The sequence below is a fragment of the Lepisma saccharinum genome, chromosome 17 (genome assembly GCF_977018435.1).
Source record: "Lepisma saccharinum chromosome 17, izLepSacc3.1, whole genome shotgun sequence".
Classification (NCBI taxonomy): Eukaryota; Metazoa; Arthropoda; class Insecta; order Zygentoma; family Lepismatidae; genus Lepisma; species Lepisma saccharinum.
In genome coordinates, this window is record NC_139245.1 from 213,676 (window position 1) to 236,089 (window position 22,414).

General features: G+C 36.7%; 1 protein-coding gene across 5 annotated transcripts; it reads left to right on the forward strand.

The window, feature by feature from the left end:
- The first annotated feature begins 2,213 nt into the window (after positions 1–2,213).
- On the forward strand, positions 2,214–18,483 carry Rift (Riboflavin transporter). Of its 5 annotated transcripts, none has more exons than XM_083138776.1 (3): positions 2,214–2,314; positions 10,262–11,597; positions 13,150–18,483. In XM_083138776.1, exons 2-3 carry the CDS (start codon positions 10,320–10,322, stop codon positions 13,348–13,350), a joined length of 1,479 nt encoding a protein of 492 aa, XP_082994902.1. In that variant the 5' UTR covers positions 2,214–2,314; positions 10,262–10,319; the 3' UTR covers positions 13,351–18,483. The 5 variants fall into 5 exon arrangements, with proteins under 5 accessions (XP_082994902.1, XP_082994899.1, XP_082994903.1 ...); XM_083138773.1 differs by lacking the exon at positions 2,214–2,314 and adding an exon at positions 5,801–5,855; XM_083138777.1 differs by lacking the exon at positions 2,214–2,314 and adding an exon at positions 5,879–6,003.
- The last annotated feature ends 3,931 nt before the right edge of the window (positions 18,484–22,414 follow it).

The window sequence follows — 22,414 nt, forward strand, 5'->3', positions numbered from 1 at the left end:
CAAAACAATACGCTGATCTCTAGAACATGGAAGTCAGTTTGTTTCCTGTTTATGGTACTATATTGTTTACGTAAAACAGTCCAAGTGTAAATTCAAATTGATTTTCGGTGAGGTGAGGTGAGGTAACTTAGCTCGAAATTCGACCCTCCGAACTGCCACTGATTTGCACATGCATCTCTCACCTAACATATCCACATAAAGCTTTGGATACACGAATACAGGATTGTAAAGAGATAACAATAATTCGCGGTTACCATATTTTTTACCTTTTGTACCCAATAACAGTATCGTATAAATCAAAAGTTTGAAAATCTAAAATAAAAATCATCTGTTATTACACGTGTTGGTGAAAGATGTGTCACTCTTAGGTATCGTGTTGCAAGGCAACAAAAGATAACTTTTAACGCGCCGTACAAAGTACTCTTTAGATAACCAAAGTAATAAAATAGTTCTTTGCTTGAGGATTGTAAAAACTAAGCAAGTTAAGAATTCGGGATAAAGAATATTACGTTACGTGTCCAAGTGCTTTTTCTCATTTTAGATGCTCGATATAATACATAACAATATAGTGCACTTACCTTTCAACCTTCATTAGAATCAATACCAACTCGATTCCTATTCTATCAGGTCAATATTATCTAATATCTTATTTTATGGACATGTAGAAATTAAACCTACACAAAAATCAGGCAATCTAGAAATATATTTCGAAGGTGTCCTTCTAAAAGACAAAACGTATGCTTACAAAGCAAAATTTACTTGTATATAATAATTAGGGAAAGGTTGTCGTCAATAGACCACATGCTATCCTAATGTTACCTAATCGTACCTTGAACTGAAATTTTGCATCATATATGCAAATATTGTGCATGTTACTTTCTAAATAGCCCTGTAAATTTACAACGTTAATATATTTTTTATTATTGTACACCCAACGGCAAAAGATACAGTAGGCGAATTGTTTTCATTCTGCCAGTTTTACAAAATTTGAGATAAAGACGTCAATATGCATGGCTCATTCTTCATGCATCTATTTGTTACGTATCACACACTGAATCATACATTGAGCATCGTCTTCGCATGTATTACAGAACCAACTCGATACGTTGTACATTTTTAAAATGTACTTCACTGTTTCACTGAAGTCAAACTGAAATATATATATGTGGATTCCGTTCTCGGATGTAGTTGTCGAGTTGCAATATATAAGGCAGGGTTTCCGCAAAGGTTCTTCCATCTGCGGCAGCTGGTATCACTGTTGCCAACTTAGCTCATTTGGAACCAGATCTGGCTTTTTCGTGCACTCGTTTGGCTGTGAACTGGCGCGCCCGCCACCCTGACGACCCACTCTGATGCCATCACTGGCTCGTGGTGATTATACATTTTGCAAGTGCTGGCTGCGTTGACCCACTCCCTCTTACCTTCCCAGCTACTTTTTTATAGCGCCGTGGCTGAGGTGAATATGACAATATTGTTATCCGGGAATCTTCTATTTTCAATTTCATACGATCATTAGCATATTATTGAGATGAGTGATACCGTTTTAAGTCCACTTTGTGCACAGAAAGGCTAATCGAGACTGGATCTACAGTTTAAAGTCGGGCCCGAACCATTGTGCCTCCACCGGGTATCGAACACGGGACCCCTAGATTACAAGTTGACTACGTTGCCACTACGCCATCGGGGAGGTCAGGAAGCGTAACATGTGTTGGATAAGATGAAGAAGGGGACAGTGAGGGAAGAAAAATATTTTATGAGGAAAGTAGATAATTTCATCAGTGTCAATTGCACGATTTGCAGTCAATTTATTGCAATGCACGAAATGTATTATAATATTATTAATGTATTAACTCCACTAATCTGTATTTTATACATTAAATTCTTAGACAATTAACATTACAGAAAAGATAGTAGCCTACATTCAGTTGAGAGTTTGGTGACTTACGAAAGTTTCATATCGTTTGCTTCTCAATTCCACGTTCTTAGTTTTGTTGACCCCTCCCAGCTTGGAGTAATGACACTTTCCAAATGCTGACGTTGGTGTTAGGTATCTAATAGTCTACAATCCTGCACTTCAATTTCGTTAGCTATGACGGCCTTGTGTTGCAGAAAGATAACTTATGTTTCGTTAAGATAGTGTTCCTCGTGACCATATCACCTTATCCAAGAGGTTACAGCAAGAATTAGTGCTGCACTCAGGCGGCAGAAAAACACACAATCGTAAGATTAGCATTAATATTATGTAGTCAACTGATCGTGAGAAACGCACGGCTTTTAGAGTGGGAATAAGTGTTCCACAACCTTGGAACACCTGGTATGTACTTCTACATCTCTTTGAATTGTATCAGTTTTATCTCCTTAGACCGAAGAAAATGCTTATCTTCCTTTAAATGGAAATTACATAATGACATGTGAGAGATACGAACATTATTCCAGAAATGTTGGATCTTTGACTTTTCATTTTTGACAGGACAGGACGACACAAGAATAAAGTAGCAAGGAATGACAAACATTGAAGACCAAGGGCATCTACAGGGGAGGCACAGAAGAGCTTACCCCTTCGATTTCAAATTTTACGCAAATGAAAAAAATGTGTTTTGTTTCTTTCACTCGCATTATCTGTTTTTCTCGTTTTCGTCAAGTTCAGAGCTATAGCTAGTGGCGGCAGGAGTCAGCCATTGGCTCCGAATGATCTAAATGTAAAAAAGTTGTGAAAGAGAGAATGCCTTGGCGCCCCGTGATATTATTTGCGCCTTATTAGGGGCAAATAGCGGGCACACATTGACGGCCTAGGGCACCTGCAGTGGGGCACAGAGCAGCAATTACCCCCTTCGATTTCAAATTTTATGCAAATAAAAATACATTTTGTAAAATTGTCTTGCTTGCTTCGCTCGCATTATCTGTTTTTCTAGTTTTCGTAAAGTCCAGAGCTGTAGCTAGGGGCGGCGGGAGTCGGCCATGGGCGCTGAATGATCTAAAAGAGAAGTTGTAAAAGAGAGAATGCCATGTTGTCCAGTGTAATTATTTGCGCCCTATTAAATCAATATTGTTTTCAATTGCAAAAATTGGATCTAAAAATTTTCTTGCTCGCTTCGCTCGCATTCTACTTGTTATCTGTAATGTATTTAAAAATTATGTGTTGTATATTTGTATTGAATAAGCTTTGAATACTTACACAATTTAGTGTTAGCTTGTTGCATATGTATTTTCTATTTTATGTCGCTCCACGTTGCATATGTGTAGAACATATGTTGTACATGAAAGTTACATATGTATCTTCGGAATGGACTTATCATTCATTTCTGCCATTCAAAAATACAGTCTGTGCGCTTAATTTCCATTATTAGTTAATGTGAAATTGACGGTGTTGAAAAAATATTTAAAATCGTTTGTTCCAAACAAATGCTTTAGCACAGACTTCTACCCCCTTTTTGCGTAATTTATGAGGAAAATACCGTCTTTGATACTACTACTAGTAGTATTAGCATAGAATAGTTAGGGTATAGAAGATTACCCCACATTTAAACCTCGCTGCGCTTAAAAATTGCATTTCCATCGGTGGCCAGTAGATGGCGCGGCCGTCTTCTTTTGCTGTTTCCAGCACAAATTGAGGGGAGAGCTCTTTCGGTGACAGTCACGTGGGTTTCAAACGTCCTTATTGGTCAGATCTCTTGTATCCCAGCAAGGCTGTTACCAATGGCAAGGGCTTTCTTTTTCGCTGGTATGTTTATCCTGCTACTTGCCAACCCCAGACAAAAATTCGTGGTTGCGCCTCTGGTATTATATTTTCCGCAAAATTTGTCTGACAAAAATAATTTCAGTAATTCATTCGGCATAAAGGGGGGGGGGGGAATGTTCTACCTTTTGGGGGGGGTTGCGTCATGGGCCTTGGGGGGGGGTGGGATGGGCACCCCTGTTTTGGCCCAATGTAATCTCGTGTCTTAGGGCCGTATTCATAGTTAAATCTCAAGACACTGTGTAAGAGATTCTTAGCCAAGACGATGTTGGGAAGGTAATCTTGTCTTGAGACAGTGTCGTTTCATAATCGTATCTTGAGAGACTCTTGGCTAAGAGCCGCTCTTCCCAAGGAAAGAAACTTTCTCTTCGCCAAGACAACGATCCTGAGATGCGATTGCCTGAAGTGATACCAACTTAAAAGAACTGCAAGAGAAATTATCAAAAGAAACAACAAAACACATTTTGAAATACATTAATAAATTACGTGAAGTTATGAACAGAGTCGTAAAAGTACATTTATTTTGATAAGTGATGATTTTGTTACAGAAGATGAATTACTTTTCTGGCTTTGAATGTTTTTCTTGGGTTAGCGATAGGGTTGTATGTTGGTAGTAAAACAAAAGAAAATCACGCAGCGGTGTGGTCAAGACGCAAATTCACAGCACTGTAGGTCCATGTTTTGTTGTTCATATATGTTGACGAAAGAGAAACAACAACAACAAAAGAATTATCTACTCACGGATTAAAACTTATAGATACTCGAGTTTGGACTCAAATTAAAAATTAACCAGGAATTAGTCTACATAGAAACGAGTTACATCAAAACTCAGCGTACTCAATTCTGCGTTAATCTACGCTAAGCATTTTTGTCTTGAGAAAAAAGTGTCCCCCCCCCTTTTTTTTTGCATACGATCGATCTCTTTGAAGTAGTGGCAGACCGGCTGATTCAACTGTTGCATAACCATTTCGCTCATTCTGCCGTTATTTAACTATTTTTCGTCACATTCTCCAAATATTTGTTTGGTAGTGTCTGCTTCCATCAGTGATGTGCCGTAGACTATAAGTTTACGTCTACATGCTTTGTCTACACGTAGATTACATTGGGTTGTAGTTTACATAGACTACGTAGACAATCTAAAGTGCATTAAAATTAATTTTCAAGGCTTTCATGAAAGGAAAGTTACATTTTCAACTATATTGGTTCCTAACGAAATGAAAAGAATCCTATTTACAACAATATGTCTCTTCTCTTCTATCATCAACTATGGAATAAGATAAATAGTATGCAAAAACAACAACAGATGGCAGTCGTGAGGCAAGAGTGGTCTTTTCCCCATAAAACACTAGAATATTTCCTATATTAGGTTTCTTCCTAGGTGAGAAATTGTTCGAATTTGGAAGAAAGGGTATGGAAAGTTCTCTTCACACATCAGCAACTGATACGCAATATAATTTTCTTTTAATTCCACGGCGCCCTTTGTTAAATTATCACCTTTCGCCATGTTGTTTACATAGATTACGTAATCTACGTGTAGAATGTAGACTATCGTTGTTTATGCGTAGACGCACATCACTGGCTGCCACGTTCTTTTTTCTGCTGGAACCTCAAAAGAGATGCGCGTGGGAGCAAACTCGGTCTTTGTCTTATCGTGATTTCATCATGCTATGTATGCAATTACGTCTGTAACACATACTGTGAAGATGTAGCGATTACTTTCACATAAATGTTTTAAGATTAGGTCCCTTAGCATTCTTCTAATAATAAACGTAAATGCTCTCGTAGTTACGTTAGGTCCCGTAGCATTAAAATAATATCGCTAAATGCTATCTAAAGAAAAAGGTTCTAAATTACCTGTACATTCATTCCCACTAATCATAAACTTGCATTTTTCTCGTCTTCATCGGTTCTTAAGATTTGCAACATCCTTTTAGCAGACGAATTACGTGGCAGGAGCAAATTTGACGCTTATTCTTACTGCTGACACGTGCGTGGCAGCAGACTCGGCCTATTTGTTTTGATCATTTTAGAACGCAGGCTACACTTCAAAGCTACACTGCAAAGCTGAATGTTTGTACAATATGTACATCATCAGAGAAGAAAGGAAAACAATGACAAAGTAATTCTCGTTAACTTGGATAATGTATTTGTGGTTGATTTTTCTGCAGGATTTGTAAATTATGTTAATTAATGGTATTAGAATATTTATACCTCTCCAAGAACGGAAGTTTTGTAGTATGATTCCAAGATTGGACAACTCGTTTACGGTTAGTGGATAGCCGTCTGTCAATCTACTTTGCAGAAAATGGAATAGTCTGCTGTTATTTGATGATGGCTTTATTTTTTAAAATAATCGTCGTATATGTTAACTTTAAGGTCTTTTAAATAAAACTAGTGGAATAACTTCCACAAGGTAAGCTGAAAACACTGTTGTCACGAAAGAAAATTAATAATGCCTACCTGCAACAGCTCTCCCCCCCTCCTTTTTGGTATTGCACTTCCATACAGAGATAACATAAGGCTTATTATCATACTTCATCAATAAGCGCATATACTTCTATTCAGTTGTAAAATTTACGTAAATGTAAGTTTTCAGGTGTATATTGCTCAATGTAGGCATATTTTTGGAGCGAATGAACAAATGTAGAGAATGTCTCCAATTTCGTTAATATCTGGTATACTAAGTAAATTTGGCCTTCTAATCACGAATCTCTTGTTAAAATGCCGCGATCACGTCTGGAAATCGTGAAAAAAGCTAATGAAAGTTGATTTTTTTTTTTAAAAGCTGTATCGCATTATTTTACGATCAAAATTTGGTACCATTATAGTATGGGGGAATCTCCTATGAATCATATATTTCGGACTTTTTTACATTGCTAACGTACAATTTTGGAATGCGGAACATTTCCTAGAGTGAAATAATGCATCTCAATGTCTATTTCTTAGATTTACGAGTACTTACTTGTTATTTCGATTCTGTAACACATTATGGCGGGCGATAGCGTACTGGTTCAGGGCACGTTGTGCGAGTGTTTTGTCGATTTATGCAGTGTTGCAACCTCGTTCACCAGAAAATACCTACTTCCATGCCCGGATTTGAAATTATGCTAATACGTCGCAAACCATTGATGTTAGCCTCACAAACCATTGACGTTAGCCCCAAAAACCATTCACGTTAGCCCCAAAAACCATTCACCTGGAGGAGGAAATCGATATAAACCGATGTTTTCCGGATATGCGTAATTAAATGTACTGAGGAAATTTTTCGATGATGAAGCACATATTTAGGGGTGAAATGAATGCTAATGGAACCTAACCTAACCTCATAGGCATACCTCGTCCCCGTGAATGGTTTTTGGGGCTAACGTGAATGGTTAGTGGGGCTATCGTGAACAGAAAGTGTAAAAAGAAAAAGGTACTTACCCGAAGAGATGCCTGCTGTCTGCAAACATGGTTTTGAATGATGCACTAAATTATTACTGGGGATAAACGTATTTTACACTCTACAAGTTTTTGGAACCTATTCTTTTTCATGCACCATAAACACGCACAATGCACCGCGAACGCAAACAAGCAAAGCACACGCATTCACAACGTGGGCACAAAGATGAGCCTGCAGTGTTGTTAACTCCCATTGGTTACCACCAAAAGGCAATAAGGACGTAATGTAGAGTCTAGCCCATGGAGCGTTCCTTTACATGTGACAATATGGCGTCTTCAGTAAATTTGGAAAACACACTTGCTGCCCAAACCATTCACGTAGGCCCACGAACCATTCACGTAAGGTTAGGTTAGGCAAGCATAGTTAAAATTCAGGGTATTCATAAACATAGTTTTTGAATGCTAATCATTGCAAAAAATTGTTGCTTCCTTCATAAATCACCGGTGTTTACTTCGTTCACGGACCCCCTTATTTCTACTTATTTCTCATTTTCTAGACGTGACCGCCAATTTTTAACTGCACATTCGTGATTAGGATGCCAAAATTAGTGAGTTTGAAAGCAATCGGAGATACTCCCGGTATTCTGTAATTGCTCCGAAATGGTTCGTGGGGCTATCTGTGAATGGTTTTTGGGGCTATCTGTAAATGGTTTGTGGAGCTACCCGTGCATGGTTCATGGGGCTACCCGTGCATAATGTACAATCTCCAGACGTGACCGCAGGGTAACGGTTTCGATTGTTTCATGATTTCATACTAATTAACGTAGAAGTTTGGCAATCATTGTCACATGGAATTTGAACCTTCCTTAAAATAATAAACTCTGTTTGGATATGGGGGGGGAGCGAAAAAAAGTTATTTATATTGGAAAAAACATTACCTTATGCAAGCATGCACGCTTCCCATGTACAAGGAATTCTCCTTTGACAGAAGCAACAGTAAGTATTGTAAACAAGTGGGAATAAATGTAGAAGTAAATGGGAACCTTCATGAAACTAATCAGCACAGCTTTCATTTCAAAAAAAGTCCAATTTGCCGGCAAAAATAAGATGGAGGTACCTTGCAAAAACCTCTCGGTTTCTCATGCTTGATGCGTGATTCTACAGATATAACTATCCCTATTTCCCTCTTCCTGAATATTCGCAGGCGTTTTGTGTTTGAGATCAGCACTAGAAAGCATTTAGGGATTTTATTTTAATGCTAAGAGAACTAAATGTGACCTGCCTAACCTAACAACGAAAGCATGTAGGTTTATTATTAAAATGCTAAGGGAACTAAACCTGACCCGCAGTAGCGCGATCAGTAGTAGGAACCATTTTAATGCTAAGAGAACTAAATCTGACCTGCCTAACCTAATCAAAAAAATGGCCCAAGTTCCTTTTGTTTTATCATGCTACGAATGCAATTTTAACATGGTTCAATTTCGATTTACTTCTGTTAACACATACTGCGGATTTTTAGCAATTACTTAAGATTTTGTTCAATATATGCTTTTGTACCGTGCGTCCATTTCGATCTTCAGCCGAGAGATCGGGAGAAGCGTGGCGGGCGGCACTGGCGGAGATGCCGACATTTGCGGCCTGTAATGCCCGCTTATTTTTATGGACATATGCAGACATTTATATAAATATTGCAAAACGAGCACTAACCTGTGTTATAAGAGTTGTTCAAACTGATATCCACCAAGTGCCAAGTGTGTAGATTTTCGGGGAGAATACATTGAATAGCCTGAAACTTTCGTGCCTGTAGCTAAAGTCCTTCTGGGTCGGGCCGAGAACTTATCAGCCCCCCCCCCCCCCCTCGTAACGTGAACCTTGCGGCTGGCATTCCAATCCTCTCACTGACACAACACACATACACACTGCAATAACACAAACAAGTAACGGCAAGTAACCAATAATAACACTCTTGCGCACAGTACGAAATTAACACGCTCTTGGTTTACATCTGCTCACCACTATATTCACAGCTCTGTCGCGAAGGAACAAAAAACTCGAGCTCGGAGATTTCGGATTGCAAGGAAGCTCACGAACACCATTGACTTTTAACGGTTTCGTCTGCAGCGTAATCTTGATACAGTGTTGCACATTCGAAACCTCCAAACGATCCCCATCGGCACAAAACTCTTTCAAGGATATAAACTTAAGCAGGACGTTACTGGTCAAAACTATGATTAAAATGTTTTATTATCTGTGGTTCTTAACATCGTTTCTAAAGCGTATTTTTTTGTGTAGCTATATAAGGGCAGAACTTGGATGAATTACAGATGATAAATTATAACACAGGTTAGTGCTCGTTTTGCAATATTTATATAAATGTCTGCATATGTCCATAAAAATAAGCGGGCATTACAGGCTGCAAATGTCGGCATCTCCGCCAGCGCCGCCCGCCACGCTTCTCCCGATCTTTCGGCTGAAGATCGAAATGGACGCACTGTAGTTAGGTTAGGCAGGCCAGGTTTGGTTCTCTTAGCATTCAAATGAAGCCCTTAAATGCATTCTACTAACGTTCGATTTACTTCTACATTAATTTCCACTAGTCTACGATACTTACAGACACTTGTCAATGGAAAATACATTGTCCATGGGAAGCGTGCATGCTTGCGTAAGGTAATTTTTAAGTTGTTTTTTCAACATGAATAACGTTTTTTCAAAATCCAAACAGTGCTCACTGCTTTAAGGAAGGTTCAAATTTTGAGAGACAATGATTGCCAAAATTGTACGATAATTAGTCTTCTTGCTAGGAGAACTTGAAAAAAAATAAATCATAAAACAATCTGAACCGTGATATTATTGTAATGCTAGTTGAAATAAACCTGACACGCTTACGCTTACTAGGAAAGCAACAAAATCTTATAACATTGTGCTGGCAACACAACATGATAAATGAACAGATTCCATGAACCAATACTGGACCTCATACTGTGACCTGGGAAGTTTGAAACTGATTATCAAATGTTTCACTGGTAATGCCAAAGCTATTGTATACAAAGCCTAATCTCAAAATGTCAATTAAGTAGATCTATAATTAAGTAATGGATGATATCGAGAATTACATCAGTGATTCATTTTGAATTGTTCTTTTAGGTTTTCAACCAGAGAAAAATCTCCTCTTCTACCCAAAACGAGAGTTAAGAAGACAACAATGAAATCTAGCAGATGTTGCAACTTTTCTCAGAGGCGGTTGATTGTGGATGTGTTGGCTATTTTGTTTGGAATAGGCTCTTGGATTTCAATCAACGGCTTATTCGTTGAGCTGCCATTGCTTGTCCAGTCACAGCCAGAGAAATGGAGCCTTCCTTCATATCTGTCTGTTCTTGTTCAGGTTGCAAACATAGGACCAATACTTTACAGTGTTGCTCAAGGCCTCTTTCCAAACAGGGTGAAGGAAAGTGGGGTTGTGTATGCAGTGTTGTTCATTGGCTGCATCGCATCAATACTTTTGGCATTGCTATGGAAGGAGACAAGCTTTCTCTTGGGTCAGGAAAGGAGCACTGCTTTGTTTTCTCTGGTATTTTTCCTGTCTCTCGTGGATTGCACAAGCTCTGTTCTATTCTTACCTTTCATGGCATCCTTCAAAGAAATATATCTTGTGTCGTATCTTATAGGGGAAGGGTTGAGTGGATTTCTGCCTAGTATAGTGGCATTGATTCAAGGCGTCGGCGGAAACCCAGTATGCGTTAACAAGACGAGCGAGTTCGTAGCAAGCACAGAGTTATTGAGGAGTGCAAACACAACCATGGAACCATACACAGCACCACCTCTCTTTTCCCCAGACGTGTTTTTCTATTTTCTTTTCGGAATGATGATTCTGTGTTTAGGAGCATTCTACTTACTGAACAATTTACGCGTTGCCCAAAAAGAAAAAGTGAATGCACCAATACATCCTCTGACGAAGTACACTCTGGATCATGATTTTTCAAGCAGCAGCAGCAGTGGCATTCACTCCAACAGCAGCAACAGCGTGGATACGCCCGATGCCGACCAAGGACCTTACGACAACGATGGGCTTCAATCGAGCGTCCAGGCTTTAGATAGTGCCGAACCGTATAATGAACTAAGGACTGATGATGCTGTACGACATAGTACAAAGCCATCGTACAAACCTCTCTCGCAGTGTCTATATATTTACTACTTATTACTCCAAGCGTGGATATGCTCCTTAGGAAATGGTGTTTTTCCTAGTATTCAGTCGTACTCATGCTTGCCATATGGGAATGTTGCATATCATTTGTCGGTCACGTTAGGAAATATGGCAAATCCTCTTGCTTGCTTCGTTGCTTTCTTCATACCTTGTACGTCTGCTGTGGCCATTTCATCACTGACAGCACTAGGGACTGGAATTTCCTTCTACTTGATGGCTACAGCTCTGTTGAGTCCTGCACCACCTCTAGTCAATACCACTGGTGGAGAAGCTTTAATTGTAAGTATTATTATTTTAGTTCATTTTTACGAATAACAGTTCTTGTATCATTCTATTTAACAAAACAGATGAGGCAATCAAGCATAATTAAGCAAATTAAAAGTTTTGTATTGCATATTATTTCAAAAGAACAAAACATCGTGAACAGTGGTTTTGTTAAATTAGTGATTTCAGTATATTAGGTTTTCTTTAATTTAATTTTTTATATACAGGCTGGCTCAAAAGTCAGTTTCCCCTTGGTGAGAACAAAATTATGATACTTGTGGTAAGGAAATGTGTATTTTTTGCTGGAGAAAGGTAAGAGAACACAATCTACATATATAATCTAATGCTTAACACCGTTTGCCTGGTGGAACTCTTAACAACGCTTTAAATTTAATTCTTAGAATTACATATACATTTTCTCTCGGGGGGGACTGACTTTTGGGCCACCCTGTATATTATTATTGTTTTTTTAAATGCTGATTACAAAAATGAAATCAGATTTTCTTTTGAGCGCTCCAATTCTTTGTCACAGAATTCTCCAATAGTTGATATTATTCTATATATATCACTGGCCGAATACTATATATTTTTTTTTTGTATGTCCATCTGCACTAATTCTTCAGGAGAGCTGATTGAGGTTGGATTTATATTAGGGCTGAGCTGATGCCGATACTATCACCGATACCGATACTTTGAAATTGCAATAATCAAAATTTGTTCAAAATATTGATCAATATTGGCGTGTAAATATTTTTCTCTAATTATATGCATCAGTTTATGAAGATATTTGCTTTAGAATGTTCAAGAATTACATCAGAATATGTTATGTAAAAAAAAAATACAGTTTTCGTGCAAAATAAAATGAAAGTTTGAATTTTGCATAATTTCCAGAATAATTAGACCCCTTGAAAGACCAAAATGCAGGAAAAGTATCTGGTATCGGTAGATGAATTTCAACCGATAATTTCCAATACCGATACATTGGCTCAGCCCTAATTTATGTGGATTTTGACTACACTGCACAATTTGTCCAAATATTTCATCGATGTTGATAATTCACACCACTTGACAAGGATAACGTCATCAAAACATTTGACTAAAAGTGGAGATACAACAAAACAGTATTCAGCCGGTGATATTAATGGCAGAAAAGCAAAGCAAATAAACCTAATGAATCAATCAATCACTATATTGAAACACATGGAATGATTTTCCTCAAATTTACCATCCAAATACTCAAAAGCTTTCTAGTTGCTGTCAGAAAGGTTCAGACAGAGCTCTGTACATTTGTTACAGGTACCATGGTTATAGCACCAACCAATGGTAGTACTCTCAAGCCATTCACGTTCTGACCCTTGCGAGAGCCTCAAAAATGCCAGTCTTGATTCAGGTTTCTTGAGGACAATTGGAAACTACTTGAAAACAGACTTTGTATAGAAAGTTGGAAAACAATGGTGTAGTACATCATGCAGGAGTTTCACTATATGTTTTTAAAAATTTACTTTGATCGCAAAAGAAAGAATATGGACATTTCATACCTGATGCATTTTTCTTCTCTTCAACTTAGGTCTTGTCGTGGATCCTATTTGTGGGTGTATCTTCGTATGTAAAAGTTTCAATAGCTTCAATTTTCCGACTGGAAGGCAGAAGAGCATTATTTTGGTGTGGAGCTCTCACTCAAGTTGGATCAGCTGTTGGAGCAGTTGTAACATTTTGCCTTGTAAACTATACAAACTTCTTTGTTTCCTTCTTTGTCACTTGCTCATAAGTACAATAATTTTTTTTCATGGTTTTAGTATTAAAAATGCCTTTCAATAATTTTTTATCTGTGATGTTATGAAAGGCAGTGAATATCAGGTGTGGCAGTCACTAAAAAAGGTCACATGTTAATAATCTTATTTATTCTTAGTTATGAATAATCTTTATTTTATTTGTTCATTTTATGTATGAATAAGAAAAGAACTAGAAAGCAGGTTAAAATAGCATTTAATGGTATGACAACAAACAATGTGATCATGAAAATATTCATTTAGAACAATTATAATGTTCCTCTTGGTTTCAAGTAAAAGTTCCAATATTAGCCTCGGTAAAATAGTTCTTTGAAACATAGTTTGTATGTCATATATTTGTAAAACAATGATTGTTATAGTACTGTTGTAATCAAATGCAATATGTAGTTATTGAGTGAAACATTTAACATTCTTGCCATTCTCTCAGTTGCCAGTAATACTTTGTTTTTATATGTACTGATATGTAAGAAATTTTTTGCAGGATTTAATGAAATGAAGGTTTATTTTAATGAAATCGTTCAGCAGGCCAGAGTCAAAAATTGCTGCTCCTTGAACACAATATTCTGTGTTACATCATTAGTAAGATTCTGTGTATTTTCAAATTGCAACATGACTAATTATCGACTAATGATGTCGCTGCCAAAGGTTGCCCTGGTCATCGAGTGTTCTTTCACCAGTTTCATGTAATCAGTCAGAATTTTATCTTCATCGCTAAAATTAACAAAAAAGCAGCAGAAAAGTGATCAAAATAAGGGTACAAAGTATCATTAGTAAAGGAAAAGCACTTTGATTCATACAATTTTAGTCTGCTGCTTTATACTCAGATAATTTTTGATTTTGATTTGATTTGTTTTTTTAAGTCCACTTTATGCACAGAAAGACTAATTGGGACTGGACCTACAGTTTAAAGTGGGATTGTAACCATTGTGAAATGTACCTCCACAATATACATACTAAATGCACCATAAAATTATCCAGAATTTTTGTGGAGTTTCTTCAACTGTTGAAATTTACAAAATTGAACAGCCATATACAATGATCAGCATTAAAATTTTGCAGCATTGCAAATTTTTATTCAATGAGAGATCCTCTCAATTTATGCTGTAACAAAACAGGTCAAATCTGGCAGTGTATGTCACTTTCTGGAAGTTTCCTAATCTTTACAATGGCTGTAGATTTTGCTTGCATTCGTGACTCTGTCATCATGTATTAATTAATGTAAGAGTAAGCAGTCTATATAAAGTTCAAAATACATATCTGTCAATCTATATTACAACTCACTCTGTATTATAATGAAACTGTCGTAATTTTTATATCATGATGTATGTAATATATCTGTGTGTTTTCCTCTTAGAGTATGTAAAATGCTTGTTTTTACATGATAACATTTTGTATGCTAATGTTCAAGTAAAACTGGAAATTGATTTATATCTATACAGTGGCAGCAATTGAGTTCTAAAACTTGGGGAGCAAGTAGATAAGGTTTAGCATAGTGGGAAAAAATGGGGGGCAACTGCCCCCTACCCCCTAATCACCGCCACTGTATTCACATGTATGTTAGGAATGAAATTTGTATTCTGAAACGAGGGAATAATTTTTAGAAGTCAAATGAACTCTCAGACTCCAGAAAAATTCCATGCAACACTATTACCAAATGTAAATACTCTTCTTTATTTTTACAAAAGCATTGTGAAAAGAAATGGAACTTAAATATAAAATATTATTAATATTTTAAAGCATGGTAGATGAATATGGCGTAGCTCCAAAGGGAGTATAATAGAAACTTACGGATGTATTGAATTATTAACGCATGAAAATTGAAACAAGAGTATTGGCATTAGTTTATCAATTCAGAATGGTATTGGCTCAGCCTTATGATATACTGGGTGCACATAAAATCTTTCCCTGGTGTGATGTCAAATGTTTATTACACAAAAAGTTCAATAAGTTTTCATGCTAACATGAAGCAGTTTCTGTAAAATTTTAACCACTATTCTCTTCAAAGGGACGAGTTGATTTCCGAGGACTGCACTGAAAGGCTGCGTGCACTGCTTCCACAGTCCCTTCACTCGCCACAGGCCTACCGTTCAGGGCATGTCACTAACACTGCCAATCTCCTTGTACATTGCGTACCATGCTTTGATGCTTTTAACATCTGGAGTGTTTCTTCCATGCTTCATTCTGAACCGTCTTCACACCGTTACAGGTGATTTACTTTCATAGTACCACAGAACACACTGTGCTCTCTCCTTCACTAACACTGTGTTGAAACAGATGGTGACTTGCAATGATGCAAAAAAAACTCAACGAGTCAGGCTATGTCGTGCCACAACATTCGTCTTTCTATCTGTCATAGTTTTTAAGATATTATTTTTCTTAATCCAGGCAAGACTTTGTGCTCACCCAGTATATTAAGCTGTAAGGAATCAATGAAAGAAAATAATGAACCTTTCCTTTGTGTGGCAAATGTTTCCTTCCATGTCCATTTCCTTTCAGTTTTTCAAGTTTGTGTGTGTGCAAACCTATATACAAGGAACTCTGTTAGTCATTTTATTAAACCTTCTGTCTTCTTGTAGAAAAATTGTTTTTAACCCTAGAACAAAATTATAAACAGACTCTGTAATTTAAGAAGGTTCCTCGGCTTGGACACGACTGAAAATTGTAACTGACGATACTTTTTTGAAGCTTGGAAAAGACAGCACAAAATATATACCTTTTTTATTCAATTACAATTTTTTGTTGATGGTATATCAGAAAAGATGGTAGATAGCAACAAATTTTCATAATTTTATAATATAAGGATGCATTTGTGCCATAAACAATAAAATAATAAGTGTTGACAATTATGATAAAAGATAAGAGTATAGTATATTGGGCATGAAGTCAAACTGTAATAAAATGCACGAAAATAAATTCAAGTTAACTTCATCCTCTACTCAGTCTCCACCTCTCACTACTTCTTATCTTTATACATTTAATTAGAATATGTTTAGTGCCATGAATATATACATGTTATTCTTTCAACAAATACCTTTAGTTTTTTTGAGTTTACACAATAATAATCGCAATAAGTATATGAATTCTATTATTTCATTGATGTGGATGCAAAAACATTTTAGAAGTGTGATATGTTATTGTAACATAATTTATCACTATTTCATGTACAGATGTACAAAAATAATTATGCCTATTGCAATGTATTTAGCAGTCAAGGTTCTATTTGTTTATATGGAGACTTTATATATATATTTTATTCATGGGAATTACTTCATACTTTATACCTAGAAGAAACTTTTATATTTACAATGGACACACTGCAAATAATAGCGAACTAAATAATTTTGAGTGAGGAGGTACTCATTTTAAATTTATAGAAAGACATGCACAGTGGAACTTTATTTTATAGTTGTGCATATTATACACGCTTTTCCAGTAGCAGTCAAATATGATCATAGAAAATGCTAGTCATAGATTTGTAGAACTCTCACTTCAGCATTTCACTTGAGTTTTAAAGCATCTTTTTTGACATGTGAAGTAATACAGGGTGTCTACCAAAATAACAAATCAAAATCTCTTGGAGAGAGAGACTTTATCTTAACATTTATTTAATCGCTCCCTACTTAGATATAGTTGGAAATTTAGAAAATGGATATTTTTATTCAATGAAAACCCCTACGACAAGACCAGTTAAGATGGAAATGCATGTAAAACTTGATGCTTTACAAAACTTTGCGCACACAAGAATTCTTACAAATCAAAGTGAACAAATCTTAACCATAAGTCAATACAATTTTAAACCAAATACAGTTGAACCTAAGTTATATGTATGTGAAGGTGAAGAGAAAATAATACGTATGACTGAGAATTACTTACAAATCAGATTTAGATCACTATTAAAATACTGAAATTGTATCTATTTGAGGAACAAGATACACGTAATCCAGGTTATTTCAGTCATAAAGTGGTAAAGTATCGAATAAAAAAGTTTGATTCTTAAATTCACTACATTTGCCACTTTATTAGCAAATACTAAAGTAGACACTATAGTTTTACTACCCAATTTTAAAAAAAAATCATCTAAAATGATTATTTTTTTATTAATGACTGCGCAAAGTGTGGTATAAGCGATGCAAAAATATGCAACTAATTCAGTTTTATGTGAATTAATGTCCACTTCCCTTATAAATTTTACTATCTTGTTAAGTGTGTAACTTTTCCTCTTTCTGTTCTCGATCGGAAAACTGTCACTTCTGTGACATTGTTGTAGCTTGCTTACGTACTGTATTTTATGAAAAATGGTACATAACAGAATTACGTATAAATGCATTACGTACAAGTAAGGTATATTTAACACATTTTTAAATTATATTTTGCAGAGACCTACAGTAATTTATGTATAAAACAGAAGTACGCAGAACTGAGATACGTATAATGTAGTCTCAACTGTATTTAATTTTATCAAATCCTTTGCACAGGATGTAAATTCACTATACTGTGAAAAATAGCAAAAATTCTTGACACCTACCTGTTGATTTCTTGACGTTCTTGACTGACACCCACCCTGTAAAAGCATAATGAATTAATAGCACATTCCACATCTCTCTCACACACAAATGTACACTGATGTTTTAAGTAAAAAGTAGAGAACTTTTTACCTTTAGAAGACAAACATTGGGCAAGTTTAGTCCAGAATTATACATGCACTTACTTCTTAAAAAAATCATTGAGAGCACAATTGTTAATAATTTAAGGTGTAAACTGTCTGCTCACTCTGTAAAATATTGTATATAAAGTATTATTGGAAAATTTTAATATCTTGTAGAGTAAATAAATGTAAAAAAGAGCATACAAGTTATAATATTATTACAATTATACTATATAAACAAAAATAATATTGTTACTCTTTATGGTCGCCTCATGTATACTAATGTGTAGTAATCATGTAATAAATACGTACATGTCAGTGCTTTCAGAATTCAATCCAGACTAGTCAGATATGATTCTTTATGTACAGAAGAATCAAATCAGGTGTACAAATGTTTACAAAATTCTATGTAACACAATAACGAAATGTGTATAAAATGTTAACAAATACATATTTTTATGTCATACATGTAATGTTATTTAATCAACCTTAGTGTTCTTTTCACTGTGGTGGACAAAAACTATTAATACTATATGATATGACACAAATTCATTATTAGTAGGAGGTTTGCCACCCTTGACCGGAATTACAGCTAGTATCCAATGTGGGATGGACAAATGTTCAAAGGAATGTGCATCCATTCCTCATTCGAAGCAGCCTCTAGTTCAAAAAATTGTGCCCTCCAAAATACTCCACAAATCTTCAATTATGTTAAGATTAGGCAACTGAGGAGGCCAGATGAGATATCCCACTTAATTCTTATGCTCATCAAAGTATGCTTTCATTCGCTGACCAGTGTGAATAGGGACATTCGACCCAAGGTCATTCACCAGGGAACACGGTCGGGATGGAGATTATGCTTCAGAGTAGACCTGTGCTGTAACCTTCCCAAGTAGTCCAAAACCACACCATCACGGAGCACCCTCCATGTTTAACAGTCAATATTGTGAAGGTTGGTTGGTTACGACAGTGGCAAAGCAGTGAATTAATTGGCGATTCCAAAACACAGATGTTGTCAACAAAATAAGATTTCTGTGCAACATTACAACAATCTTATCTCTAGCTAGGTCAATAACGGTGCTGCACCAACCAATACTCTCACTTATTGTACTAAATATTAGGGATAGCTGATACTGTTACAGATTTCATCAATTGAAAATTACAATAATTAAAATTTTTCAAAATATTGATCAATATTGGTATGTAAATATTCTTCTCCAATTATATGCATATATTTACAAAGAAATTTGCTTTAGAATATTCAAGAATTACATCAGTTTTTTTGTGCAAAATAAAAATAAGTTTGATTTTGCATAATTTCCACGATAATTAACACTGCAAAAATGTTGCACAGCATTTTTGCTGACCCTGTGAAAGACCAATATGTCAGAAAAGTATTGTCTGGTACTGGTAGATGAATTCCAACCGATACTTCCTGCATCGGTATCAGCTCAGCCCTACTAAATATAAATCATTGTGTTATGTCAGGGAAATACTAAAAAAAAATATAAAAGAACCAGGACATATCAATTTAACATGTATGGCCTTAAATTGAAAATGGGATCCCTTACCTTTTGCCATAATTCTGGCCACTACAATGTTTATGTCGCACACGCATGGTTCTTCATATTTGTTGGGGCCCTTCTCATGTTTGTCTCGGTCCCTTGTGGAGGGGAAAGGGGCGTTGAATATGATGGCTTTGTCCGCAGTTGGCCTCGGGTCCACAACTTAACTTCCTTGATGCAGACTTCTTTATTCCCTGCACTGCATGACGTTAGTACTGGCTTCAAGCCTCAATACAGCCTTAGTCCGTGTCGGCGTTCTCCTGATGCTCTCTCAGTGATGGGTGGAGTAGTATAAAACTTTTGATTCCTCTCATACACCATATCTTTTAGCCATCAGTTACTTGCACAACACATGCACTCCACTGTATAGTGTTTACTCGATTCACCTCGAATTCCGGTACATCAAGATTACATCACCATCACATACATACACCCTTCCTCTTGTCTATCATTCTGCCAAAAACAAAAAAGTCTTTCACAATGTTATAGTTTTTTTTAGTTTCATCCACTGGTTCTCCTCCCCCCCGCCCCTCACACACGTGAATACAAAGAAAAGGAAAGAAAACACGCTAGCTAACGACCCTTGCCTGAGGGCACTGTTCTCTCCTTTGAGAAAAAAATCCTACAAACTTCTAAGTAAAGCAAATGAAAGCAAAAAGTCAAAATAACAATATAATTAAGCCTTGTTTCCATATTAAAAAAAACACTAAGTTGCTGACCAAGGCAGTTTATTAAGATGTAAAAACACTTAACACGTAACGTTTCAACCCTGTATCAGCGTCTTCCTCGGACGAAGAACTAAACTAAAATGATAAAATATACTAGACACAGAAAGATTACATACACATAGCAGGAAGGGACATTACATTTCTTAGATATTATGATGAAAAAGAAGAGAGGAATGGGGATTGTGGCTACATGGTATCAAAAGAAGTGTTCGGCAGGAGTGTTCTGCCACAAATGAAGTGATGTGGGTAACGCAACAAAACGTAATTTTATAAGGAACATGGAAGACCGAATAAAGAAGATATGCACAGAGAAAGGGGAAGAAGAAATCAAGATTAATAGCCTGTGGGAACAACTGGAAGAGAATGGCTATGAAAAGAAAGACACATCATCAACAGAAGAAGGACAGAAATAAAAGAGAGAGGACCGGAAGAGAAGGAATAAAGAAAAAGAGAGATGGTTTGTTGATTTGGTGTTTTAAGTCCACTTTATGCACATCAAGGCCAATCGGGACTGGACCTACAGTTTAAAGTGGGATCCGAACCACTTGTGCCTCCGCCAGGTATCGAACCCGGAACCCGTTGATTACAAGGCGAAGATGCTACCACTGCGCCATCGGGGAGGCCCTAGAGATGGTTTGGTATAAGTAGTATGGGAGATGTTACAGAGAAGATATGCAAAGTGCTGAGGAAAGTGGGTATAAGAACTTCCAGGAAGGGAGGACGCGCTGTTTTAAGTATAGCCAGCAAGAAGAAGGAAGAAAACAGAGAGGAAGAAGAGGAAGGGGTGAAGTGCAGAGAATGTGAAAGTGTATAGGGGAAACGAAGAAGAGACTGAAAGACTGGTTAAAGCAACACATGGATGATGTGAGATTGAAGAGAGACAGGAATGCCATTTTCAAACACACTAGAGAAACAAGACATGAAGTAGAATGGGATTCGGCTAGGCGAATAGGAAAGGAGAAGAGAGAACTAGTGAGAAAATGGAAGGAGGCCAAAGAAAAGAAAGGAGAAGACATCATGAATTGGAATGGAGGACTCAAGATAAACAAGGAATGGAAGACTGTGTTAGAGAAAGTTGAAAGGATGAAGAAAGGAACAAGGGGAAAAAGAAGAAGAATGAACAAGGAAGAAAGAGAAGAGAAAAGAAGATGACCAGAGGAGGAGGTATTCATGCATATCCAAAAAGGCAGAAGGGGTGGAGGAATGGTAAACAGGTGGTTCCAGACTCTTGCTAATCTTGACCTGTCAATCATCTGTTAGTGTGGTATACCCATTAGTCAACTGTCAAGAGGTGATATGTTTAATTCCTTTGGAGAAATCTTCCAAGATAAGGACTGTCAAACTGATTTGTTTTTGTGTGACTAGTGACCCTGCTATATGTATGTAATCTTTCCGTGTCCAGTATATTTTATCATATTAGCAGAGCGTATAGAAGAGGAAGTGTGTGCACTTCGGTTTCTTCCCGTAAGCCAAGTGAATAGAGCGGTGCCCCACCGAAACACTGGCAGCACCTTCGCTTGCGACGAGCGTCTTCTGCTTGCAGCGCGGTCGCGCATTATGTAGAGCGTTGTGTTTTGTTGTGCTAGAATAACATTGTGTACTTTTATTAATGACAACGTTGTTACGTTATTCAGTTTAGTGTAGTTAGATTTCTGATTGATCCGTTGTGACTAGTTTGTGTTGTGTTCAACGCATTATTATTGTGTTTGAGACAGCAGCGAGCGAAAACTACAAGATGCCTACGTGTTTCGTACCCGGCTGTAGATCTGGATATGACTCTTGCACAGGCAATATATAAAGGTTCAGAAGCACATACAACTTTAATGAAATGGAATGCTGTCCTTAGAGATAATCGAAATTCCTTCGCTTCAGAAAAAAACGCTAGAGTCCTTAAGAGTGACTTTAGAATGTACTTTAGAAGTGTCCGAATATTTGTGGAAGAACAATTACAAGTACGTTTTGACAGGAAAATTTAATCAAGATCCTCTAGAACGCCATTTTGGTATATTGCGGTCGTTCACTTGTGATGATCATCCCTCCACTGTGGATTTTCTGCACTTACATATGTGTAATCAATTCACGTACCAGCAAAACGTGCTTTATT